Below are 24109 nucleotides of genomic sequence, written 5' to 3'. Positions count from 1 at the left end.
AATATGATGAGTAACATCATAACTTGTTTTTACCAACAGGCGTAATAGTGGTCGTGAAGATGGAGGGTCCCGCATTCCTCTGCAAGACCGACGAGGTTGGCGAGATATGCGTGCTCTCCGGAGCCACCGGGTCTGGCTACTGGGGCCTGCCAGGCCTCACCAACACCGTGTTTAGAGTGAGGCCGCTCGATGCTGACGGCGACCCGATAGGCGAGGAGCACTATGTGAGGAGCGGATTGTTGGGATTCCTTGGGCCGGGTGGTGAGTATTTTTTTTATTGCATAGTGCTACTGAGGCCTTCCGGAGGCTATGCTCGGAGTTTCCCTGCGTAATTGAATCAGAAATGAGATCCGTAGAAGAACCAGAGTGACTGACATAGCCCGCAAAATCGCTATAATCAAGTGGCAGTGGGCGGGGCATATAGCTCGTAGAGCTGATGGCCGCTGGGGCAGGAAAGTTCTTGAGTGGCGACCACGAGCCGGAAAGACGTAGCGTGGGCAGGCCTTCCACTAGGTGGACCGACGATCTGGTGAAGGTCGCGGGAGGTGCCTGGATGCGGCGCAGGACCGGGCTTTGTGGAAATCCTTGGGGGAGGCCTTTGTCCAGCAGTGGACGTCTTTCGGCTGAAACGAACTGAGGCCTTTTTGTTTCTTTTTTCTCTGCACTAAAACATAATAATATGAACATTGAACAATGCAGCACAAATTGCAATCCACGGAGTGGAACAGTTCTTTTTAAAAATGTTACGTTGAAACGTATGAAAGATGTTATAGCTTAATACTCATCGATTTAATATGAATTATATCCCCTGTCATGGTTCCTCGTTTCAAATTCACTTTATGCTTAATATCATACTTAGGTATGGTTACGGGACTATTCCCACCTCTCGTTCTTCCACTGCAACTCTTGTGTAGCCAGGATCTACAGCTAGACCGCCATAAAAACCCGAATATAAAGTACAGCCAACGAGAAGCGATGCCAAATGTAAACAAACCCAATGTCATGGTCATTTGGAATAGTAGGGGTGGGTTGCACCACCTATCTTTAACGGTAACTATGACGATAACCGGTGCTTTTTGTATGGAATTTGACAGATTTTTGACGATTGTCAAAGTTAAAGTAAGATGGTGCAACCCAACCTAAGGGTTTGACTTTAACATATTTTGGCGGGAGAACGAGACATTACGACAAATACACAAGATGGGAAGAGACAGAATAGATTGTCAATTCGAAAGTCGAATCGACCTTTTGTATCGCTTCTCGTTGGCCGTACTTTAGTTAGTAAGATCATTGTTTATTATTCCCAAAACCCCCTTTCAGGCCTGGTATTCGTGTGCGGCTCCCGCGACGGCCTGATGACAGTCACTGGCCGCAAACACAACATGGACGACATAATCGCCACCGTGCTAGCCGTGGAACCCATGAAGTTCATATACAGGGGGCGCATAGCTGTGTTCTCTGTGCGCGTGTTGCGGGACGAACGCATTTGCATCGTGGCGGAACAGAGACCCGACTGTGGCGAGGAAGAGGTATTTGGAACACGGACGGTAATGATTAATGAAAGATTGTGTCGAGCTGCGTTAAGCTGTGTGTCCACTCGGCAACAATAGGGTATTTGCACCACCAATCAATTGACATACTTCTTAAAACTGTCAAAACGAGACTCTCCCATAGATTTTGAATGGCAATACTAGCCAGTGACATCACTATTATGTCAACTCAATTAAACTATACTTTTTTTAAATTACAATGCAACCAAAAATCATAATTGACACGTAATATAAAATTAAAAGATTTAAAAAAAGTTGTGCTTTAGAATTATTGGGGAGTGGTGGCAAATACCTACTTGACAGTCAATAAGTCAATGGGGGAGCGGACACTGTTCCGTTAGTCGCACTAGTTTTTTCCACCATTTCTTCTCAGAACCAACAGAAATGTGATCGAGGTCAAGTATAGTTTGCGACGCGTTAAAGTCACCTGAAATGAGCATATAAAACATACTCGTGTAATCTAAACTGAAATAGTCCTTAAAATAGGTAACTCGGTATTGATTTGAAATGAAATCGAAATAATCCTAGAAAATCGAGTAAATATTGCTCGAAGCTCTTTTCCTTATCCGCATTGCTTCGCTCCCTATGAATTTTTAAATCATTCGATTAAACTCGTAACTCGAATAATGTTTTGCCAATCTTACAAATTGTCCCGATTGACTAGTGGTCTCCCATTCCCTATTGTTACCTAGTGGATATGATGCACAGCTTGATGCATCTATTGGTGTTGTGTCATCCCTTCCATCCTTCAGATTAATTTCACCATGTTCTATATTCGAATCGTAAACTCTATGTGCAAAGTAAAGTTTACAAATTAGCATTTAATTTACATGACCTTGAAAATAATATTAATAGTTGGGTATGTTCATGAATCCACCTACCAGTGGCTCGACCTTCGGGAAAATCGGCAATTACAGGTTTGTCACAGTCTGTCGGAAAGACTGACATCTCCACAAGCTGTGTGGTATTGGATTAGTTAAATGTTGTCATGTGTTATTACTGCTCGAATAGTGTTTTCATACAATTAATTACTCTTGCATTTAGTCCCAGTACAATCGAGTCGTTGCCATTTTAAATAGTTTTATGCCAATACAGTCCCATTTTCAGAAGATACTTCTTTTTTAAATGTTTTACAGTAAAAGTGTTCTTTTAAATGTGTGCATATACTGCATATAATAAAAAGCTTACAAAAAGATTGAAATCGTTATAGGTCGCTCAACTAATGTTGAGGCGAACAATATTAATATTATTTGAATACAGAACACAACACATCACACATTCTTGATTACGCTCTTGTTAAATGTTCGCAAACAAGACGGAAAGCAATGTCAGTTTGAATTTGCAATATACAAATCTTTGCTTGTATAGATGACCTCATCTTTTGTTGCGCGACCTATAATAATCATAATAAAACTCTGACGTACGACTATTTAAATGACAACGAAACGTAGATATCTACGTAGCAGTAGAACTCTCCCATTGCTCTTCACATTCACTCACACACATTTCCCACCACAGTCGTTTCAATGGATGTCCCGGGTGCTCCAAGCTGTTGACTCCATCCACCAAGTGGGAATATATTGCCTGGCGCTGGTGCAGCCCAACTACTTGCCCAAGACGCCTCTAGGCGGGATTCATCTCAGCGAGTGCAAGCGCCGCTTCCTGGAGGGCACTCTACATCCGGCCAACGTCCTTATGTGCCCGCATACATGCGTCACTAACCTGCCCAAACCAAGGGAGATTCATTCAGGTGAGTGATGGTTAACCCATAAAGTTAACATTCCTTCATATAGATGACCCACGCTGAACTGTCCCACCAAACTCAATGACAGGGGGGCGCTACCATCGTTCAACTATATGGTTTCCAACATGGCAAAAATCGGAACCAGCGATCCGGTATTGACGGTGGCGCCCCGCTGTCTATGTCATTGATAGGTCAGTTCAGTGGGTCTAGTCAAAATGCCATCGCAAACCAATATGAAGTTTTCACTAATGTCAGTCGCCGCGTCACCAGTAATTCGATTCGATCGGAAAATGGCAGCCAAAATGCACATTAAACCACCAACGACGCGGCGATATAAAAGTTCATTCAAAATCGAATAAAAGTTAAAAAATGTCTATGACTTTGCGATTGTTTTTACTTTTTTTAGCTTTTTTTTTTAAATTTGTTTCTTCCTTCTTTCTGCTCTCTGTTTACGTCTATGCTTCGCCGTCAAACTAACTGTCAAAACGACATCGCGATACGGATTTGTCAAAACAGCCTTAGGATGGGTGGCACCATCTTAGTTTAACTTTGACAAACGTCTAAAATCTGTCAAACTCCATACAAAAAACTCCGGTTAACGTCATAGTTACGGTCAAAGTTAGGTGGTGCAACTCACCCTATTGGTTTTCGATCGAATTGAAGCTTATCACCGGGGTTTTAGTAATCGCAATGAAAATGGCGGGTGTTGCGATTCGATTCGATTTTGATTGTGTCTTAAATGCATGTTGGCTAAGCCTTTGTATGGGAAATTTCAATCCAGTCTTTCGATTATCGATAGGTAGGGCTTTGCAATTCGATTTTTTGTCGTTTGACTAAGCCTTTTTTGTTATCGACCTCTTTTGTGATTTGTTTATTTGTTTGCGACTGGTTGCGATGGGTTTGCGATTTTAAAGTGCGTTTTGACTAGACCCGCAGTATTTTGGAACTATAATAGAATAACACACACGAGCTGTCAAACAAAACTGATTTTGGATGACATTGAACGTCATTTGTGCGTCAGTTGTCAGGATTATTTCACTATTTTGTGCAATAAATCAATCACTGAATAGTAGAGTTTCACTCACGTAAAATCTGAAAATATCTCCGAGTTCAAATTTTCAGCGTGCCAATAACTGCCAACGTACTGTCAAATAGTTGCAAAAACCGTTCTCTTTGACGTGCGGCGACGGCATCACGCATCTCTTTTCAACCGACTTCAAAAAAGGAGGAGGTTCTCAATTCGACCCGTATGTTTTTTTTTTTTTTTTTCTATGTTTGTTACGCGATAACTCCGCCAATTATGAACCGATTTGAACAAATCTTTTTTCGGCGTATAGGTAATACCTCAAGGGTGGTCCCATTTAAATTTAATAATAAAAAAAACAACCCCCAAGGGTGGAAAATTGGGGATGAACTTTTTTATACGCAATATCTCCGCCGATTATAAACCAATTTGAACGATTATTTTTTTGTTGAATAGGTATTATCAAAAGGATGGTTTCATGCGAATTTGAAGAAAATATTTTACCCCCAAGGGTGGAAAATTGGGGATGAACTTTTTTATACGCAATATCTCCGCCGATTATGAACCAATTTTTTTTTGGTCTCAGTGTACTGCCTACCTTCAGTGGTAACATCAAGGTAATAATTAGTTAACTAAAAAGCAAGAAATAAGTAAAATTTTATAAAAAAAAATAAAACCGACTCCAAAAAACCTACACTAAAACGTAGAAAAATAATTACTAATTACCTACTTATTTATTAGGACGAATTATTAATATTTATGTAGGTATACCATGATTGATACTTTTGGAGTCGGTGCAGGCAAACTTTACATGTTTCATAATCTTGGCACCGACTCCAGAAGTATCAATCATGGTATACCTACATAAATATTAATAATTCGTCCTAATAAATAAGTAGGTAATTAGTAATTATTTTTCTACGTTTTAGTGTAGGTTTTTTGAAGTCGGTTTTATTTTTTTTTATAAAATTTTATTATCACATAGCGATGTTAACTTTATGGGTTAACCCTTCAATTCACACGAATCGACACAATAGATAAATCAATTGCTATGCGACCGCTTTGGGTTTGATGGGGTAATGTCAGTTAGGTAGTTAACATTGAATTATCATGCCGAATTATCATGCCACAGATTCTCTGTAAAAATCCTTTCTAGGTCTAGGTTCTCAGGCCCAATCAGTTCAATAAACTGCAAAATTACAAATATGATTTCTTTCGCATTTATAACATTACAATGTCACTTGCAGTTAAAATAACGATTTTATGTCGCGTTACAATTTATAGACGGTCTAGCAATGTTCTTTAGTCATATTTATCTGCTTGTCTCTTTCCTTTGTACGTTGTAACCAAATATATTCCAATCTCCACCAGTTTCAATAATTCATTATTGTGTAATAAGATTGATAAAAAAAAATCAAAAATATTTATTCAGTTTAGACCACAAGTGGCACTTATGAACGTCAAAATGTAAACAATAAAAAAAGAAAAGGTAGCCCTTATGGGGCACTTTACATGTCTCCTTATCTTTTGGGCCCTACCAGCGCTGATGTTGATGTTGTTGACTAATTTTATGATTATTATCCCTTGTAGATGTGGGCCCAGCTTCAGTGATAGTCGGCAACCTGGTGCAAGGGAACCGACTGGCCTCGGCGCAGGGCCGCGATATGGGATACACCGATGACTCCGACGCTGCTAGGAAGGTAACAAAACCACATTTGGTTAGCTAACTAACTGTGAAACGTCATCTTCATCATCATTATCATCTCAGCCATTACACTGATTTGATTTTGATCGATTCCGCATACAAATTGGAATCTGACCAAACTATCGGTTGACCCAAAGTTTGTAGTCTGCGGGGAGTCGTATAGTCTAACGTGTAATTTATTGCATTGTACATAAGAGATAAATGATAACATTTCAAATTATCTTGAATATTTTGACAACAGTTCTAGTTTGAGTGTATGACTCAATTAAAATATTTTAACTTTGTCATGCAAGAGGTTCTGTAACACACATACCATTGTATTTTTCTATTTTTGAAGTTATAATAAATGGGGAATCATCAATATGTTCTATTTCTTTTTCCAGTACCAGTTCATATCCCAAATCCTTCGATGGCGCGCTCAGAGTACATCCGACCACGTGATATTCACGCTTCTCAACTCCAAAGGCGCCGTGGCCAAAGTTCTGACCTGCGCTGAGCTACACAAGAAAGCCGAGCGCATCGGCAACCTCCTGCTAGAGAAGGGACGCGTGAATACAGGAGACCACGTCGCGCTAATCTTCCCCCCGGGACTCGATCTCATTTGCGCCTTCTACGGATGCCTCTACGTCGGCGCGGTCCCGGTCACCATCCGACCGCCGCACCCGCAGAACCTCCACACCACTCTCCCCACAGTCCGCATGATCGTCGACGTCAGCAAAGCCACTCTAGTCCTCTCCAACCAATCTGTGATAAAGCTCCTCCGATCTAAAGAAGCGAGCAACGTTCTCGACAGCAAGGCGTGGCCGATCACGCTGGACACAGACGACATGCCCAAAAAGAAACTCCCCATCCTGTACAGAGCGCCGACGGCTGAAATGCTAGCGTATTTGGACTTCAGCGTCTCCACAACCGGCATGCTCGCCGGAATCAAGATGTCTCACGCGGCCGTCACATCCCTTTGCCGCTCAATGAAGATCGCCTGCGAACTGTATCCATCCAGGCATATTGCGCTCTGTCTGGACCCATACTGCGGCCTCGGATTCGCTCTCTGGTGCCTGAGCAGCATCTACTCAGGACACCACTCCATCCTGATCCCACCCTCCGAGGTAGAAATCAACCCGGGCCTCTGGTTGAGCGCGGTCTCGCAGTACAAAGTCCGCGACACATTCTGCTCGTACGGAGTCATGGAGCTCTGCACAAAAGGCCTCGGAAGCTCGGTCAATCAGCTCAAGTCGAAGGGAATCAATTTGGCTTGCGTGAGGACCTGCGTTGTAGTTGCTGAAGAGCGGCCGCGTATCAACCTCACGAATTCGTTCTCGAAACTGTTCTCAGCGCTGGGACTGAGTCCGCGCGCGGTATCGACGTCGTTCGGGTGTCGCGTGAACATCGCTATCTGCCTCCAAGGGGCGTCTAGTCCGGAGCCGTCTACGGTTTACGTCGATCTCAGGGCTTTACGGAACGACCGCGTGTCGCTGGTAGAACGCGGCAGCCCGCACTCGCTCTGCCTGATGGAATCTGGGAAACTGCTTCCCGGCGTAAAAGTGATAACCGCGAACCCAGAAACTAAGGGGCAGTGCGGTGACTCCCATTTGGGTGAAATTTGGGTGCAGTCGCCTCACAACGCGAGTGGGTACTTCACGATATACGGAGACGAGAGCGACTACGCGGACCACTTTAGCGCTCAGTTGGTGACGGGTAACACCGGGGAGGTGTACGCTCGTACTGGCTACTTGGGTTTCCTGAGGAGGACGGAGATCGCTGTGAGCAGTGGTGGGGATGAGTCACTCCTGCGGGACAGCGACACTGAGTCTTTGGTGTCTGGTTGCGGGAGCGTGGGAGCGGCTGACACTCATGACACGCACGACGCGGTGTTCGTGGTGGGGGCTCTCGACGAGACCATCATGCTCCGCGGCATGAGATACCATCCCATCGACATCGAGAACTCCGTGATGAGGTGCCACAAGAAGATCGCTGAGTGGTGAGACATTTGTTAATTTATTAATATCCTATTATCTTGTAACTAACAATTTAAAATTCAACAGATATTTTGGTTAACATTTATAAATTAAAAATATTGGTGGTCATAAACTCGTATAGATTTATTATTCATCTAACAAAATGGCTACCAACCGTTGCTAAAATCAAAGCTCAGCATCGATTGACAAACTAAATAACAATAAATAAAAACATAATATCAAATATCAGTAGCAATTGCATATTATGCAAAAGATCGTTATAAAAGTGTTTATTCAAGAGTTCTATAACTTTCTTTAGATCCATTTGTTAACCAGATATTATAATTGGTAAAGGTGATTATAACATTAACTCTTTAACTCCGTCTTACTCCAGGGAACTACGCCAGAGGCATGGAACAGAAGCGTGGTGGTGCTCTTCTTCAAGAAAGGTGATAAGACCTTGCTGAAGAATTACAGACCCATCTCGCTTCTGAGTCATGTCTACAAACTGTTTTCGAGAGTCATCACGAACCGTCTCGCGCGTAGGTTCGATGACTTCCAGCCTCCCGAACAAGCCGGATTCCGAAAAGGTTATAGTACCATAGACCACATCCATACGCTGCGACAGGTTATACAGAAGACTGAGGAGTATAACTTGCCACTATGCTTGGCGTTCGTGGACTATGAGAAGGCCTTCGATTCGATTGAGACTTGGGCAGTGTTACAATCTCTCCAGCGGTGCCGTATTGACTATCGGTATATCGAGGTGCTGAAGTGCTTGTACAAAAACGCCACCATGTCGGTCCGAGTACAGGAGCAGAGCACGAAGGCGATTCCACTGCAGCGAGGCGTTAGGCAGGGAGATGTTATATCTCCGAAACTGTTCACCGCTGCATTGGAGGACGCTTTCAAGCTCCTGGAATGGAAAGGATTCGGCATAAACATTAATGGCGAGTACATCACTCACCTTCGGTTTGCCGACGATATTGTGGTCATGGCAGAATCATTGGAAGATCTTGGCACAATGCTCGAAGACCTTAATCGAGTTTCCCAACAGGTAGGCCTGAGGATGAACATGGACAAAACGAAGCTTATGTCGAATATCCATGTTGCGCCCTACCCAGTTTCAGTTGGGAGCTCAATTCTCGAGATTGTTGACAAGTATGTGTACCTCGGACAAACGATCCAGCTAGGTAGGTCCAATTTCGAGAAGGAGGTCAATCGTCGAATCCAACTCGGCTGGGCAGCGTTCGGGAAACTACGTAACATCTTTTCGTCCAAAATACCCCAATGCCTGAAGACGAAAGTCTACAATCAATGTGTGTTACCAGTGATAACTTATGGCTCGGAAACGTGGCCTCTCACTATAGGCCTTATACAGAAGCTCAAAGTTGCACAGCGTGCTATGGAGAGGGCTATGCTTGGTGTTTCTTTGCGAGATCGAATCAGAAATGAGGAAATCCGTAAACGAACTAAAGTCGCTGACATAGCCCGACGGATTAGCAAGCTGAAGTGGCAATGGGCAGGGCACATAGTGCGCAGAACTGACGGCCGATGGGGCAGCAAGGTTCTGGAATTGAGGCCGCGTACCGGAAGGCGCAGCGTGGGACGTCCACCTACAAGGTGGACCGACGACATCGTAAAGGTAGCAGGGAAGCGCTGGATGCAGGCCGCTACCAATCGATCAACGTGGAAAGCATTAGGGGAGGCCTATGTTCAGCAGTGGACGTCCTATGGCTGACATGATGATGATGATGATGATGATTATAACATTAATTTTCTTTTTGTTAATTGTAGTTTGTTATTTTTTGTTAGTTTGTTTGTGTTTAGTTTAATGTTGTTGGATTCAATTTCAGTCTGTCTTGTTCTTGACCAATCGGTCTAAGCCTAGGCGGCCGATAGTTTATTCGGGCAGTTGATCAGTATGGGCATGTATGGAAGTGTGCACATTACATCGATTTGATTTAGCCGATTCTTCATACAATTTAAAATCGGGCACAACTATCGGCCAACTAAAATCTGTGGTCTGCGCCTAGATATACTGAAAGTTGACAAACAAAAATTCTTGTTACACGCTTTAAATTAAATGGAAGTGTTACCTTCGTTTTGTTATTACGACCGCAAATCAAAAGACTTGATTGAGACTACTATACATCTTATTTGTCTTTTACTCACCAACACCAATCATTCCACAGCGCTGTGTTCACCTGGACCAATCTGCTAGTAGTCGTGGTGGAGCTGGACGGCAACGACAGCGAGGCCCTCAACCTGGTCCCACTTGTCACCAACACGGTCCTCGAAGAACACCATCTCATCGTGGGAGTGGTGGTGGTGGTCGACCCAGGAGTGGTGCCGATCAACTCCCGTGGGGAAAAACAACGCATGCATCTGCGAGACGGATTCCTCTCGGACCAAATCGACGCCATCTACATAGCTTATAACATGTAAGGCAGGCGGTCCGTGGCCGGCAGGGCACGGAGAAAACGCTAACCAGTTTGGGTTTTGGTGGTTTAGATTGGTTTGTCGTGTGGTTTGAAGTGGTTTGCTATCTCTTGAATTCAGAATAGTTTTCATTGGTCCTTGATGTGTGTCTGTAGCGTTATACTGTCTTGTAGCTGACAAATCAAAATGAAAGTACATAAACCATTCATGGACATGTTCGTCTATGACTGACATAATAATTATTGTGTATACGTAATACTCATGTAGATTGAATATTTTATTAAATCTGGTCTTTTAATAGCAGTAAGTATATGAAAGAGATAGTGAATGAACTTCATCCCGATCAATTTAATCAAATTTTTATGCAGTTTGAAAAAAATCTTATGGCCAGAGAATTTTTGAAGAGTGCAAATCAATGATCAATAGGTGTTGCGCACGTATATACGCGTATGTGTAATTAAAGGGCGATTCGTTATTTGTATGGTCGTCGATTGTATCTCAGCAGAAATCGACAATTTCTTAAAGATTTTGGTCGAGCTGTACTCGAATACGGTAAAGTTTTCATGTTTACGATATTTACATAATATATTATGACTCTGGCCCTTAACCAGAATGTCCTAGTAATTAATAGCACCAAAATTTCGAACTGCGTCCTCTAATATTTAGGCAAGCGCTTTCTGTGTAACCTTTGCACGGCAGTGTGAATAGTGGCCACTATATTGAACCTTATTGACATTTTCTCGTTTGAAAACTAATAGAAATATTAACTTCGTATGCCGTATGAAGGGTCGCCTGGCGTAAGCCGTGCCCGCGACCGCCCGGCCACAGCTCTCCTCAGAACCCACCATTTTCCCAACGGTGGTATTTTCTATCGTAGGATCCATGTATTATATTTCGACTGTCTTTTAGACTTTTGATGATTTTGTATCTGCACTTTGTACTTCGAATTTTTCCATTAACAAAAGCTACTAAAAGAAAATTTTCTTCGATGTATCGAATGAACGATTTAAGACTGTACGCTAATTATAATTTAGCCTTGTTTTTAATGCTAACATCGGCATTGCCCAGGCGAAGACTGATGGAAGTCTGAAGTAGGCGTTGATTTGTTACCTTAGTGATGTTCCGATTGCTCTGATTGTATGCGAGTTGTAGGAGATATGACCACGGGCGGAGATTGCTGCGAGTGAGTCGTGCGGCGCTACTGTCCTACTCGAATAATCGATCTATCCAAAACACCAATAGAAAACTTAACTACTGACCTAAATTGACAGATGTTACCATAATTTGTTATGAGAATCTCACATTCAAAAAGCATTGTTATTTGCTAGGCTTCGAAACCCTGATATATAGACCTATCGAAATGTATGTTTAGCTATCGAAAGCGAAGATTTTTCACAAAAAAATACCAATCTATGGTCTCTATAAGTCTCTTTTGTTCATGCCAGTATATTAGGGTGTGTGACGGGGAATAATAGAGCTGAATGTTGGTAAGTTTTGAGGGAATTCAAATCTGAATTGATAGATTTTACGACATTTCGATATTAGTCGATGATCGAATGGACGGTAGCGCTCGCGCCAAGCTGCGTCCGAGTCACATGAGGACCAGCAGCTTGTAATGTTTTTATTATACACAATTATATTGTTGTGATTTTATGAATCAAGTAATTTCTAATGCTAGTGCGTATGTAAATGTATTACAAGAAGTAATATTAAACATAGTGTTAGTTATATAATAAAATCATTTGCATTTAATGTGTTGATCAAATGTTAGTTTTGTCAAATTAATTTTTATCGTTGACAATAAAAAAATCAAACCGTTCGCTGATAATTTTACCGCTTAATATGTTAGACAGTTCGGTGTCCGACGTTTACATTTTAGGGTTTTGATCAATATGTAGAGTTAATGGTTTTTAAAGAATTTTACAATAATATCACATTTTTCCGATATGAATGTCTCAGTGTTGAGTAGGAAGCACAAATATATTCGGTGTTCTGGCATTACAATTAACATTTCTCCGGTAAGTCTCTCGGGACACTTGGTGTTAGACTCCGTAGTGTTTACTATTAGTATTTACATTCAAATGTGACTGTTTGTTCTACTTTGCTGTGACACGGTATAAACAAGTTAGGAGTTATAAGGGAGTGTGGTCCGGCTGAAGTGTGGTACATAATTAGTTAAACACGCGGAATTAAGTCAATGGTAATGATAAATAATATAGTTTAACTTGCATTTAATACATCGTGTATCATTGACATTTCTACAACAGAGACATGACGTAACGACCGAAACGTACCACACTTCAATTTAAAAAGGTATTTTTGTGAGCGTCTAATACAGAGTTACTCGACCTTTTTAGAATAGATATAACTGAGGCGTTAGTAAAACGGCGTACAAAATCCTGGAAGCCGCAGGTTGAGTAAGACTGGTCTAATGTTACCTGGTACCGATTGCTCATCTTATGCTATAGATTTGATCTTGACTAGTGCCAAAATATAAATTAGACGCGCACAAAACTGGGCGTAGACATCCAGTGATAGACATTGTGGACTATTTAGCCATGTATACCAGTTTTGATTAATTAAATATAACTAAGTGTAACTAATATATTACAGTGTTCTTTCATGTTAAGCTCTTATACGTTTCGTTACGGTATTTGATGAGGAATCTGTTTTAATTTAACGATGTTTGTAAAATGCGTTAGTACCGACAATTTTGAGTTTTTGAACGTATTTATGCCATGCTTAATGCACGAAATATTGATTCAAAATGTACCTACACAACATGATATAATACTGTTTGCATCAAGTATTTATTATAATAATAACGCTCTTATCATTTTGGTTATAGTTTGCTCTTTATTGATCCAAATATTTATTTGTTATATTATCTTTTGTCACCATGTTAAGTTTCCTTATATCAATTTAGTCCTGCTTTAATGCAAAATGCATGTCCTAAATGTCCTAATGTATGTATTCACAAGTAGGAAATACATAATTATTCTCTCTATTTACAAGGTGGAAAGAATAGGATTCCACATTTTCACAATTTAATGACATGGTACGTATTAAAATTATGTTGTTACTGGTACATTTTTGATCACAGAATTTTATGTTCCGGTGTTGGCATTGAAAAACTACGGTATAGATGAACTACACTGAACTGTCCCACCAAACTCATTGACAGGGAGGCGCCACCATCGTTCAACTTATAGTTTCCAACATGGCAACAATCGGAGCCAGCGATCCGGTATTGACGGTGGCGCCCCCTGTCAATGTCACTGGTGGGACGGTTTGTTGTAGTAGTAACTATAATCACGGTAATAATATCATACAGTATTGTAACTTCATATAAACCGACGAAACGCGAGCTTTCCTTTGAATTTCAAATCTCGGGACGTGGTCGAAATCCAAAAGTTAGGGGTGTCGCGAATGTGCCGAACGGAGACGTCGATGGCCTAGTGTTGAAAATGACTAAGGTGATTGAATTTGACTGACCGTCATTTACGATCTTGGTCAAAAACTAGTCATTAACTGTCAGAAATTGTCATTTTCAGTCTGTTTGATTTGAAATGAAAATTATATATTGTATAAAACCAGCTTTTGCCAACGATTTCGCCCGCCTGAAATTAAAGTAACAGGTCATTAAGTACTCATTATGATTAGTAGATTAAAAATTATTTTAGTATATTTTTTTAAATTAAATCTACTAATCACAAAACAACACGCATTTTTATCTTATTCCATTCACAAAGTATTTTGTTTGTCTAAATAAAAAAAAATTACAATCACAAAACTAGATAGAAATTCTAAGTAGACAGATGTAATTTTATTAGAATGGGTACTGTAGATAAGCAGCCCTATCGCATGTTGTCATACCGTGACGTACCGCGGGGCTGTTGACATTTTTTTTCAAAAATATGGCCGAGTTGGAATACTGTATAGATAGTATTACCGTGCTATAATGTGCATTGGTACCATTTAAGCCATTAAAATACACTTATTTATTTGGATTTGTCATTACGTCCTCAAGATCCATTCAACATTGCGTGTGATCCAGAGATACAATCAATGGTTGCTGCAGTGTAATTAATTATTTGTAATACATAATTATGTTATAATATTAATGCTTATTCAATCATAATTTTGTCAATATTTCATTCCACAAAATTTCAATTATATGAACATTTATGGCAAATTGAATTTATTGTCACCATATTAGATTTCATTATTTACTATTCTTTTATTATATTTTGTAATTATTTATTGCTAAATTGTACATATTTTTGTTATTTAATTTTACGTTTAATGATTCTGTATTAGCTATATCAATGTTGTTTTGACGATGCTGTATCGATAGATAAGGTTAAGGTATAATGTGTATCGTTAGCTGATTTCATATTAAATCGATGTATCATTTAGTTCTTTATAAAGTTTAATTTGTATGGTTATTTCAAAATGTAGTCATCTTACTGGATAAGTATATAAGTAGTGAAATAAACTCAGTTTTCTGAACAAACATTGTCTTATTTGTAACCGTTAATCGTGCAAGTCATAATGTGTGAGGTTTGCTCTAGGTCTTGGCACAGCGTTACTCACACGGGGGCTGAGGGTACCTTACGCTTACTCGGTATTTCTACTACTTTGATCAGTCGTAGATGTGACAAAAACCAAAAAAATATTAATAACTCGATTGGATTCTATATAATTTTTCATCACACATCGCTTGTAGATTGATCAGAAGGTTCATGTTTGCTGAATCTAGTCTTAGCAATTTTCCCATAATGCAGTCCAAGAGATGGGACACGCCTCAACGTCGATGCTCAAAACTTAGTTAATTACATGACTGTTTTGAATTTAGATTGGATTTTTATAACCTTCCTGTAAGTCGATGTAGTCGCCAAAGAATGTTCGGACCTTAAGGAGCTTCAACTTTGTGACTTGTATTATTTTAAACAATAAATAAATAAACACTATGTTGGGTTTTTTATTTTTTTATTACACCAAGAGATTTAAAATTACATTTATAAACATTTAAAATTGTAACATTGAGATAAATTTTAAAGAAATTATGTCTAGTGGATTTTCCGTAGCAGATTTTTTGGATAGCTCTGCTCTTAGCAGTAACCATGTTCCACGACTACCGTCGCACCAACCAATCTGCTGCGGCTGATGCAGATATTAACTACACCTAGATGGTTTCCCCTTGACGGATTTTTGGAATAGTTCCCTAGTGGGAACCACGGTATACGACTAGTGTCGCACCAACCATCCGTCGGGGTATGCAGCGAGAACTTTCAATGTTTGTTTTTGTAAATAAGAGAAGAGTCAAACAACCATTGAAATTTCAAGGTGCGTCTACGATGACATCTACATGATCTTAAACTACAGTCCGCGCCGTCAGTCTATTAGCGCGAACTGTACATTATCAGATAATTAAAATGGAATATAGCCTATGCTCCGTGCCAATGTAGGTTAGCAATAATGCAACAAGAAAAAAACAACATGTGACTGAATTAATCCACGTTCTCAGTTTCAATAATGAGAAAGTAATTCAGAGTCACTATTTTTCTGTTTTTTTCTTTACAAAACGTCTGAAATATATTGGCGCGTGCTATAACTTACTTTGTAATGGTTTCCATTGCTCAGTCAGTACCTATGCAATAGAAAGCCCATTGACAAAATTAAATTAAGTGCTTATATTCTAAACAACATCGATAACTTTCAAACATCAAGGAAGAAAACATTGAGCTGGAAACAAGAAAGTCATAAAATTAGGAAACAGAGATGATGAAGTTGATGATAAACTAAATATGATAACAAAATAAAACGAAAATGATTGCCCAAAGCCGTACCGTGTGTATTTCCATATGAGCATACCCCATGGCGTTTACTAGTGCAGGTTTAATCACTGGGGCTATAATAACTCACTGGTCTTAGCTAGGTTATGAAGCTTCTGGATCAATTGAAGCATTTGTAGGTACCTAAGTACCTCCTAAATTCACATCTCCCAGTCAGTATTTAGAATCACTAACCTGCCACATGGCTTACAAACGGTCCCGATGCTGTCTAGTTGTTTTAGTCGGTTCATTTAAGATGTAGTTTTTCACTAGAGGAAGGTAGTGGCTAAATTATCTGCCCGTACTAAGCTTTGGCTTTACATATTTTAGCCCATTTACTGAACTGATACTGATATTAAGACAATCTTACGTGTCCAAATTTCCCGGTGAACCTTTTTGTCAAAGTAATCGTTATCATAAGGATAAGTTCTGGGTAATACACAATGTTTGGGCAAGACATGTGGGCTGTTTTTGCTATTTATTTTATTATCTGTCTGGCGTGTAGCCAGGTTTTATGTATTGTGGTGGCAAGGTGCGTTATGTGTACGACATTCAACTCCTTGCAAAAATCTAGTTAGGTTTTTTTTTTTTTTTTTTTTTTTTTTTAAGAAAGATTATTAGTAATTTGTTATTACACAAATTACTAATATTCCCGTTATTTTAAAATTACGCAGTTACATATTTAATTTAGTATTTTTTACATTGCAAAGATTAACAAAACTTGTATAACTTTTTGGGATCCAAAACGCTTAAACAGTCGTTTCCGACCATTAAATACGTTTTATGTATAAATTTTAAACTCCGAGTACAAATATTCCGTTTTTTTCCGTAAAATTCAAAATTTTACTGACTTTTTTCTAAAGATTTACATGGAGCGAAACGCAGCGTTGATGTCTTTTGCACTGATCGCTTGTCTCCGCACGTTCGCCGCGTGCAGCGAAAGCTCGCTTAGCAACAGCTGACCGCGGAAACTTGGAAAATTGCCGAGCTTTTGAGCTAAGTATCGGCAGATAGACGAGCCATTTAAGTAGTGGTGTACTCAAATGCTCATATTTATTGCGTTTATGGCACTTTTCGCAAAATTCAGTACTGAACACTAACGCTTCGCTTGCAGTCGAATTTGGTCGAAGATATGTAAATTAAGCAATGTAATTTTACTAAAAATAACCCAACTAAATATGACTTTAGCCGCTTAATTTGGCCATGGGTAGAGTCTATCAGATGTGGCTCGTAATTTGAAAATGTACTTTTTATGGGGTTTGCGGCAAAGAAGCAAATCATTTAAATTTGAGCTTTTATATTTATGTTTTAGTACCCTGTATTTTTTAATTTAAGGGGTACATAATCTAAATTTATTCCAAAGTTAAAAGGGTAAGTTGGACCGTGGTTGTACTGTACTACCTTTTTACAATTGGTCTTTAAAGATTTACAAGAAAAATAAGTATAAATTAAATAATGCGTTTTTAAGTAACTTATAAAATAAAATAAAATACCAACATTTTATATGAAAAAGAAATACATTACATTGTACGAACGTGAAAAAATAATACTTTTGCGAGTGTGAGTGACGGATATACATATTATCTTGATGGAAACTTTTATTTACATAGAGCGGTGCACTCGGCGTCGTTTCTTGGCTCGTACTTGGTCAGAGGCGTGCCCGCGGCCCCGCCCACGCGACCCTCCCACTCGCTTAAGTATTGCACAAGCCGGCCGCTAACGTAAATTTTACTCCAAAACTCCAACAACTCTAAAATAAGCAGGTAACTTTTTAGTTTCCATATAACAAAAACGAAAGCTCTTTAAATTAACGGCCTTATACTATTACATTATATTTATTAACTGATTTACAAACAGTAACAAATCCATACCTAGCTAAGGCCCAGTTTTTTGATTCATAGTTAAAATAACAAATTGTTAAATTTTGCTACTAACGGGTAAATATTAACAAAATGTTAACTAAGAGTTAAAAAATGTACTAAAAGTCAAGCTAACCATTCTTTGAAAAACATTTTCTTCTGATATTTAACCACTTGTCATTTGACATCTGTCAAATTTGACTATTGGTTAATATAAATACGAATAAAAAAACCGGGCCTCAGTAAATATGAGTGTGGGTATGATATAAAAAAATATTTTTAATCTTTAATAGTGAGATTAAATCTCGAAGTTAACGTTTAGTTTGTCTGTAGTAAAATATAATATGTAAATAGTTATTTGATTTCTGTTTTATATATGAAAATATGTATGTTTATAAAATATTAATTTATGTTTGTATGTGAATATAAAGTTCTTTTTACATTTATAATGAATATTTTTGTTTATCTATTAAAATCTTGATTTACAATCATTAAAGCAGAATTAAAACTTTCAGGTAGTAGTTAACGAAAAAAGTAACAGCAAACATCATCAGATAAATAATAACAACAGGTACATGACACGTTTAGACGAACAGCTTAAAGTAGGGTCTCCTGGACGTAAGACAAGCGACGAGCGACGGCAGGGGACTCGGCAGGGCTGGTGCGGGGCGTCGCAGGGGACGGCGGGGGGGGTGGGGGGCTGGGCTACAGGGGCCTTAGGCTCTGGCTTTGGCCACCTGCTCGAGTCGGGCTCATATACAGCCGACCTCGGCTCCAAGGGCCGCCGTGGGGCAGACTCAAAGTAAAAATGGGAAGCTCCCGCCTTTGTGTAAGATGGGGATGCTTCCCCCGTTTCTTTCTTGGCACAAACTAGCCACCACGGGCACATCTTGTTACAACGCTCCTTGCACTCGTGGCATTTTTTGGGAGGCACCGTCGAGACCGAGTAAGTCTCAGCGTCCAGGTCAATGGAGTTGACCAGAGACCACGTACGACGTTTCGCGGCGAAGGTAGAAGTTGCGTTTCGGCGTGGGGAGATTATTCCCAAGTCCTCAAGGGCTTGTTGCTCATTTTCTTCCATTCTTATACGTCGCTCTTCCTCAATTTTATCTCTGTAATAAACAAAAGAAACGATAGTTGATTAGCGTGAACAGAACTTATTAATTTGAAAACTAGCCCATAATGGGCTTATTCCACTATTCCACGTTGACAATCCCCGTTAACGCCAGTTGGAGCTTATACCGTTAAAAATAAAATATATAAGCTCCGTTAAGTTGACGGGGATTGTCAACGGGGAATAGTGGAATAAGCCCCATAATGTTATACGTACATATCATGTATTATTATATCACTTAGGCAGGCAGGAACCGGCTCCTGCCCAGCTCCCTCTAACATTTCTGCCATCTCAGCGGCCTGATCCATGTACATCTGCAAAATAAATAAGCTTAATATTGGGCTGTTTAAAGCATACCTACACAGTTCCCAGAAATAAGTATACTCATTTAGCATTATAGATGCATGGGCGTACCAGGGGACTGACTTCCCCCCTTCCCCCAGGCCAGAAGCTGGGTATGACTTGCCCACCACCAGGCCAGAAGCTGGGTATGACTTGACCAACCCCAGGCCAGAAGCTGGGTATGACTTGCCCACCCCCAGGCCAGAAGCTGGGTATGACTTGCCCACCCCCAGGCCAGAAGCTGGGTATGACTTGCCCACCCCCAGGCAAGAAGCTGGGTATGACTTGCCCACCCCCAGGCCAGAAGTTGGGTATGACTTGCCCACCCCCAGAGGCTGGGTATGACTTGCCTACCCCCAGGCCAGAAGCTGGGTATGACTTGCCCACCCCCAGAGGCTGGGTATGACTTGCCCACTCCCAGGCCAGAAGCTGGGTATGACTTGTCCACCACCAGGCCAGGAGCTGGGTATGACTTGCCCACCCCTAGGCCAGAAGCTGGGTATGACTTGCCCACCCCCAGGCCAGAAGCGGGGTATGACTTGCCCACCCCCAGAGGCTGGGTATGACTTGCCCACCCCCAGGCCAGAAGCGGGGTATGACTTGCCCACCCCCAGAGGCTGGGTATGACTTGCCCACCCCCAGAGGCTGGGTATGACTTGCCCACCCCCAGGCCAGAAGCTGGGTATGACTTGCCCACCCCCGGACCAGAAGCTGGGTATGACCCATGAATGTATGTATGTATGTGTTCTTCAGTAGTTAAGGCCGTGCCATAAATTAGTCTCATTCTGCCTGTTTCAGTCGCCGATGCAAAAGCGCTAATGAGCTATAAAAACTAGCCGAATTATTACGAAGTAAATATTTGTGGTCACATTAACATTTTCCCACTGCGGGACTCGAACCCGCAAACCGCCAGCGTTTAACAAGTGTCAAATCGGAAACCGTAAACCGAAGCGTCGTCGTTTTGCTTTGAATTGAACCAATTATTGATAGACACCGCAGCCAAAACATCATATTAAAATATGTTTGTTATAATAAAATATGTGGCATCAAAATTCAAAATAATAAATCGATAAAATTAACATTAAAAAAGTTTAGCTTTGCGTTGAATCCTAATGATATTTAAATTTGATCTTAAAATGACAATGTCCTGTGCAATGTAAATCAACATGGTTTAGAAGTTAAACCACAGTTAAACGTCGATTTGAATTTTAAGGGCTATTCGTGTTTAGAAATTCATCGATATCTGTTCAGCCGCTTAGCAGCTCTAAGCTCGTAATCTTGCAATCGCGCTCGCGCGCCGCCGTAACTCGCCTCTTGGCAACGTGTCCAATTTTTTTATTATTATAATTCAATCAATAAATCGTAGCGGCACCATTTTATGCGGGTTATTCTAAATTCAAAGAATGAAAGTCTCGACGCGCGTCTCCACAACCCAGCGCAACGCCAGAATAAACCCCTAGAACAGCTTCAAAATGCTGCTTTAAATTCCGCCATCATAACTCTTTGATTTGATCCTGTACCGTGGCAGATTCACAAGCGAAGTTCATTCAAAGTTATGTTCAAGTCGGCTCAATAAGTCAGACATTAAGTTGGCATCAGTCCTTAAGTACAAAACTAATTATTTGAAGTAAAATACATTTTTATCATTTTAAATCCACGGCATTATCCGGCATCATGTCTCTCTTAGCTCTTGCGATTTTAAACTGCCAATGCCACTTAAAACATTACTAATTGTAGGCTCAATTCACGCTCTGAACTGTCACTCGGCACAGCAGTAAATCTAAGCAATAAACTAAATTTTAAATTTGAAAGTTTACGGAATACCTACATTCTAAACAGAAACTAAAGTGAAACTTAAACTCCCTCTAAATATTAATAGCTTTATTATAACAAACAAATTTATTAATAAAGTGTTCGAACGTACCTTCTTAACTATGGAAGCGAACCGGGACCGCTCTGGCACCAGCACTCGGAAGATGGGAGAACTTTTCACAACTTGAAACAAGAGAAAAATACCACTTTAAAACTTCACACTCTCACTTAAAAGCACACAAAAACACAATAATTAAATTCACAAAGTCACTAATGCACTTTTTAAACAACACAAAACAAACTTTTTATCACAAAAGAAAATCAACATTTCAAAGTTCCGAAAAGCACAGATCACTGAGAAATAGAACACTTCTCTTAGCACTGCACTCCATTAAAATTTCACACAAACACACTGAGTATGAGAAAAAAAATTTTTGAAGGTTTTTAAAAGTTTAGGGACTTAGAAAATTTCCCGCATACCGATCTTTTCAAGACGTCGGGATGCGTGGATCCTGTCTGGAAGCCGGAGCGAGAGTGCCGCGGCGGGGGCTGCAGTGCGTCCGAGGGGCTCGGACATGCGCCCCTGCACCTGTTGATGAGCTGCAAGGTCAGGGGGCCGGGTTAGGCTGCATCCCCCACCCCGCGTCATCGATTAGTTATTAAGTAAACCAATGTTAATGCGTAGTTTGGAGAAAAAATTTAATTGTCACTGCCAGGGGAAATAATACGAATTTTTGGTAGTAGACTCGATATAAGACTCTTTGTAGAGCTGTAGAGGCCTATCATCTCATCGTATAAAATGTTTTTTTGTCTCGGCATTAACTCTCGATCGTGTATTGAGATTTTCCCCCGAAAACAGACTGATATCTTTTTACAAAACAACTGTCGTTTACTATTTTCATTATAGGAGGGATATGATCACTTTTTTGCACATCCACGTCTGAAAATTCTTTCAGTATAAGTACACTTTATCATCATAACACAGTGGCGTGGCGCTCTTGAAAAATATATTACGCTTCTGATGAAATGTTTGACACTTTTCGTGTTGGGTGATGGACAGAATAATTAATTAATTTCCTCCAGGAAAACTGGCGCTTTCCAAGACCTACTTACTTGCTTACCGAGTTGTAGTACATTTGAGCTCAGACATATTATCATAAACTGATAAATATACATGAGACATGCGAGAGACGATGGTATTAAAATTTAAAAATATTTTTTTAAAAATACCCATCGCAACTTATTATTTGAAATGCTCGCCAATTATATTCATAACTTTCTGCAAATTGTGCTCATGAAAATTATCCAATATTAATCTACCTGTCTTCCGATAAGAGTATTCCTTCCGATAGTGTGGTGCGTAATAGATTTCTCGGAACATAAAGCTTAAGTAGATTTCTTTTCCTGGCATTAACCTATTTATTGTTTCCACAATGAAGGTGTTGTAAGGGATACCTTATCAGCAGCGTGCGACGTAGACATTTTAACCCGGTAACTCTAGAGTAGATTAATGACTAAAAAAATGTTGTAGGTACGTAACTTTATTGCGTCCAACGCTCACCTTCACATTACCTTTATCGCTCAGGAGTTTGACTTTCAGAAAAGGTTTGTCATTAATATATCTTCATTAAAGTGATGGACGATGGACGCAGCGCCATACGAAATGTTTTCATAAACTCTAGCAATATTAATTGGGAATCTTTTTAATTAATTTTCTTTACTAAGCCGGCTTACGTCGAGAAAAATACATTTATACTCGAATTCTAAACACATTTTTGTGCAAACAATACTTGATTTAAGTGTGAAATCATAGCAAAGAGCTTATGTTTAGTACTTTTGTAGAAACTCCGTGCTATTCATTAGAAATATGAGTAAGTAAGTAAGTAGGTATGATTTTATGGAGAGTCCCGAGCATTACGTGTATAAATTATCACTAACTGAATATTCAAATGAAATAGAAAATTAGTCTTAATGTAAACAATACGAAGCGATATAATATTATAAGTACGTCATGTTACCTTGTATTATTTTTGGTCTATGCCTTCTGACTGCCATGGACTGTCTGGGACATTGTCTAGATCTCAGACTGATTGACAGATTTTTAGTACATTAGCTCTACAGTCTACATGTAGCCTAGCTAGACTGAAACTTTTTTGTTTAGTAAGGTAAGGTTTTCGTAGAACGTGAACGTGATATTAACTAGAAACAGGGAAATGACTTAGGTGTAATAATATTGGCGCGTAAAAGGAGGCAGTGATTAAAAATGAAAGTGACCAAAGGAAATTACTAAAAGACAGCAATGTATGCCTTTTTAATTTTTGCTTTGCAACTCTCTGGAAGGCCGCCGTGCGTCCGGGCTGTAGTATTATGTATTCCAGTTTCACGTGCATGTCGCGAGTTGCCCCGCATTCAAGTCAGGCTGACGTCACCGCGTGTGTCCGATGCATTACGGAGCGGCGTCAATGTAGGTAGTTGTAGGTAGTAATGCTGAATTTTCACTTATGTTGTAATTTATTTAGTAATGGTCGTTTCAGCCTGCCTAGCCTACGTGATAACAGAAGTAAATCATTTTAAAAAAGTTTAAAAATCTTTTAATGTAATATCTGAAATTCAGATCAGTCTTGAAGGAAGGTATCGTCGTGTAAGGCAAATTTTTTGGTCTGGTTTGCCTTCGGATCGTAAGAAGTTTCTTAAAATCTATTATACATTTCTCGAAACTATACAT

The 24109-nt window shown here is 40.0% G+C and overlaps 1 protein-coding gene and 1 long non-coding RNA gene across 2 annotated transcripts in view; one reads left to right on the top strand and one right to left on the bottom strand.

Moving 5' to 3' along the window:
- Positions 1-15393, top strand: part of LOC135086549 (disco-interacting protein 2) — a 37906-nt gene extending 22513 nt beyond the window's left edge. Inside the window, exons 8-13 of the mRNA XM_063981286.1 lie at positions 40-261; positions 1321-1529; positions 3069-3300; positions 5909-6018; positions 6407-8001; positions 10174-15393. Of these exons, the coding sequence (XP_063837356.1) occupies positions 40-261; positions 1321-1529; positions 3069-3300; positions 5909-6018; positions 6407-8001; positions 10174-10426 (2621 nt within the window). The 3' untranslated portion in view covers positions 10427-15393. The remainder of the gene's footprint in view (positions 1-39; positions 262-1320; positions 1530-3068; positions 3301-5908; positions 6019-6406; positions 8002-10173) is intronic.
- A 4090-nt stretch (positions 15394-19483) lies between these two features.
- On the bottom strand, positions 19484-21916 carry LOC135087062 (uncharacterized). The gene is made up of 3 exons (XR_010260670.1): positions 21865-21916; positions 21497-21567; positions 19484-19544 (listed from the first exon to the last, which is right to left on the bottom strand). It is a non-coding gene; the product is annotated as an uncharacterized LOC135087062 (long non-coding RNA).
- Between the last annotated feature and the right edge of the window lie 2193 nt (positions 21917-24109).

This window comes from Ostrinia nubilalis, chromosome Z (genome assembly GCF_963855985.1).
Source record: "Ostrinia nubilalis chromosome Z, ilOstNubi1.1, whole genome shotgun sequence".
NCBI lineage: Eukaryota > Metazoa > Arthropoda > Insecta > Lepidoptera > Crambidae > Ostrinia > Ostrinia nubilalis.
Note: the sequence above shows the minus strand (reverse complement) of the source record. Positions and strands in the feature narration are given on the sequence as shown.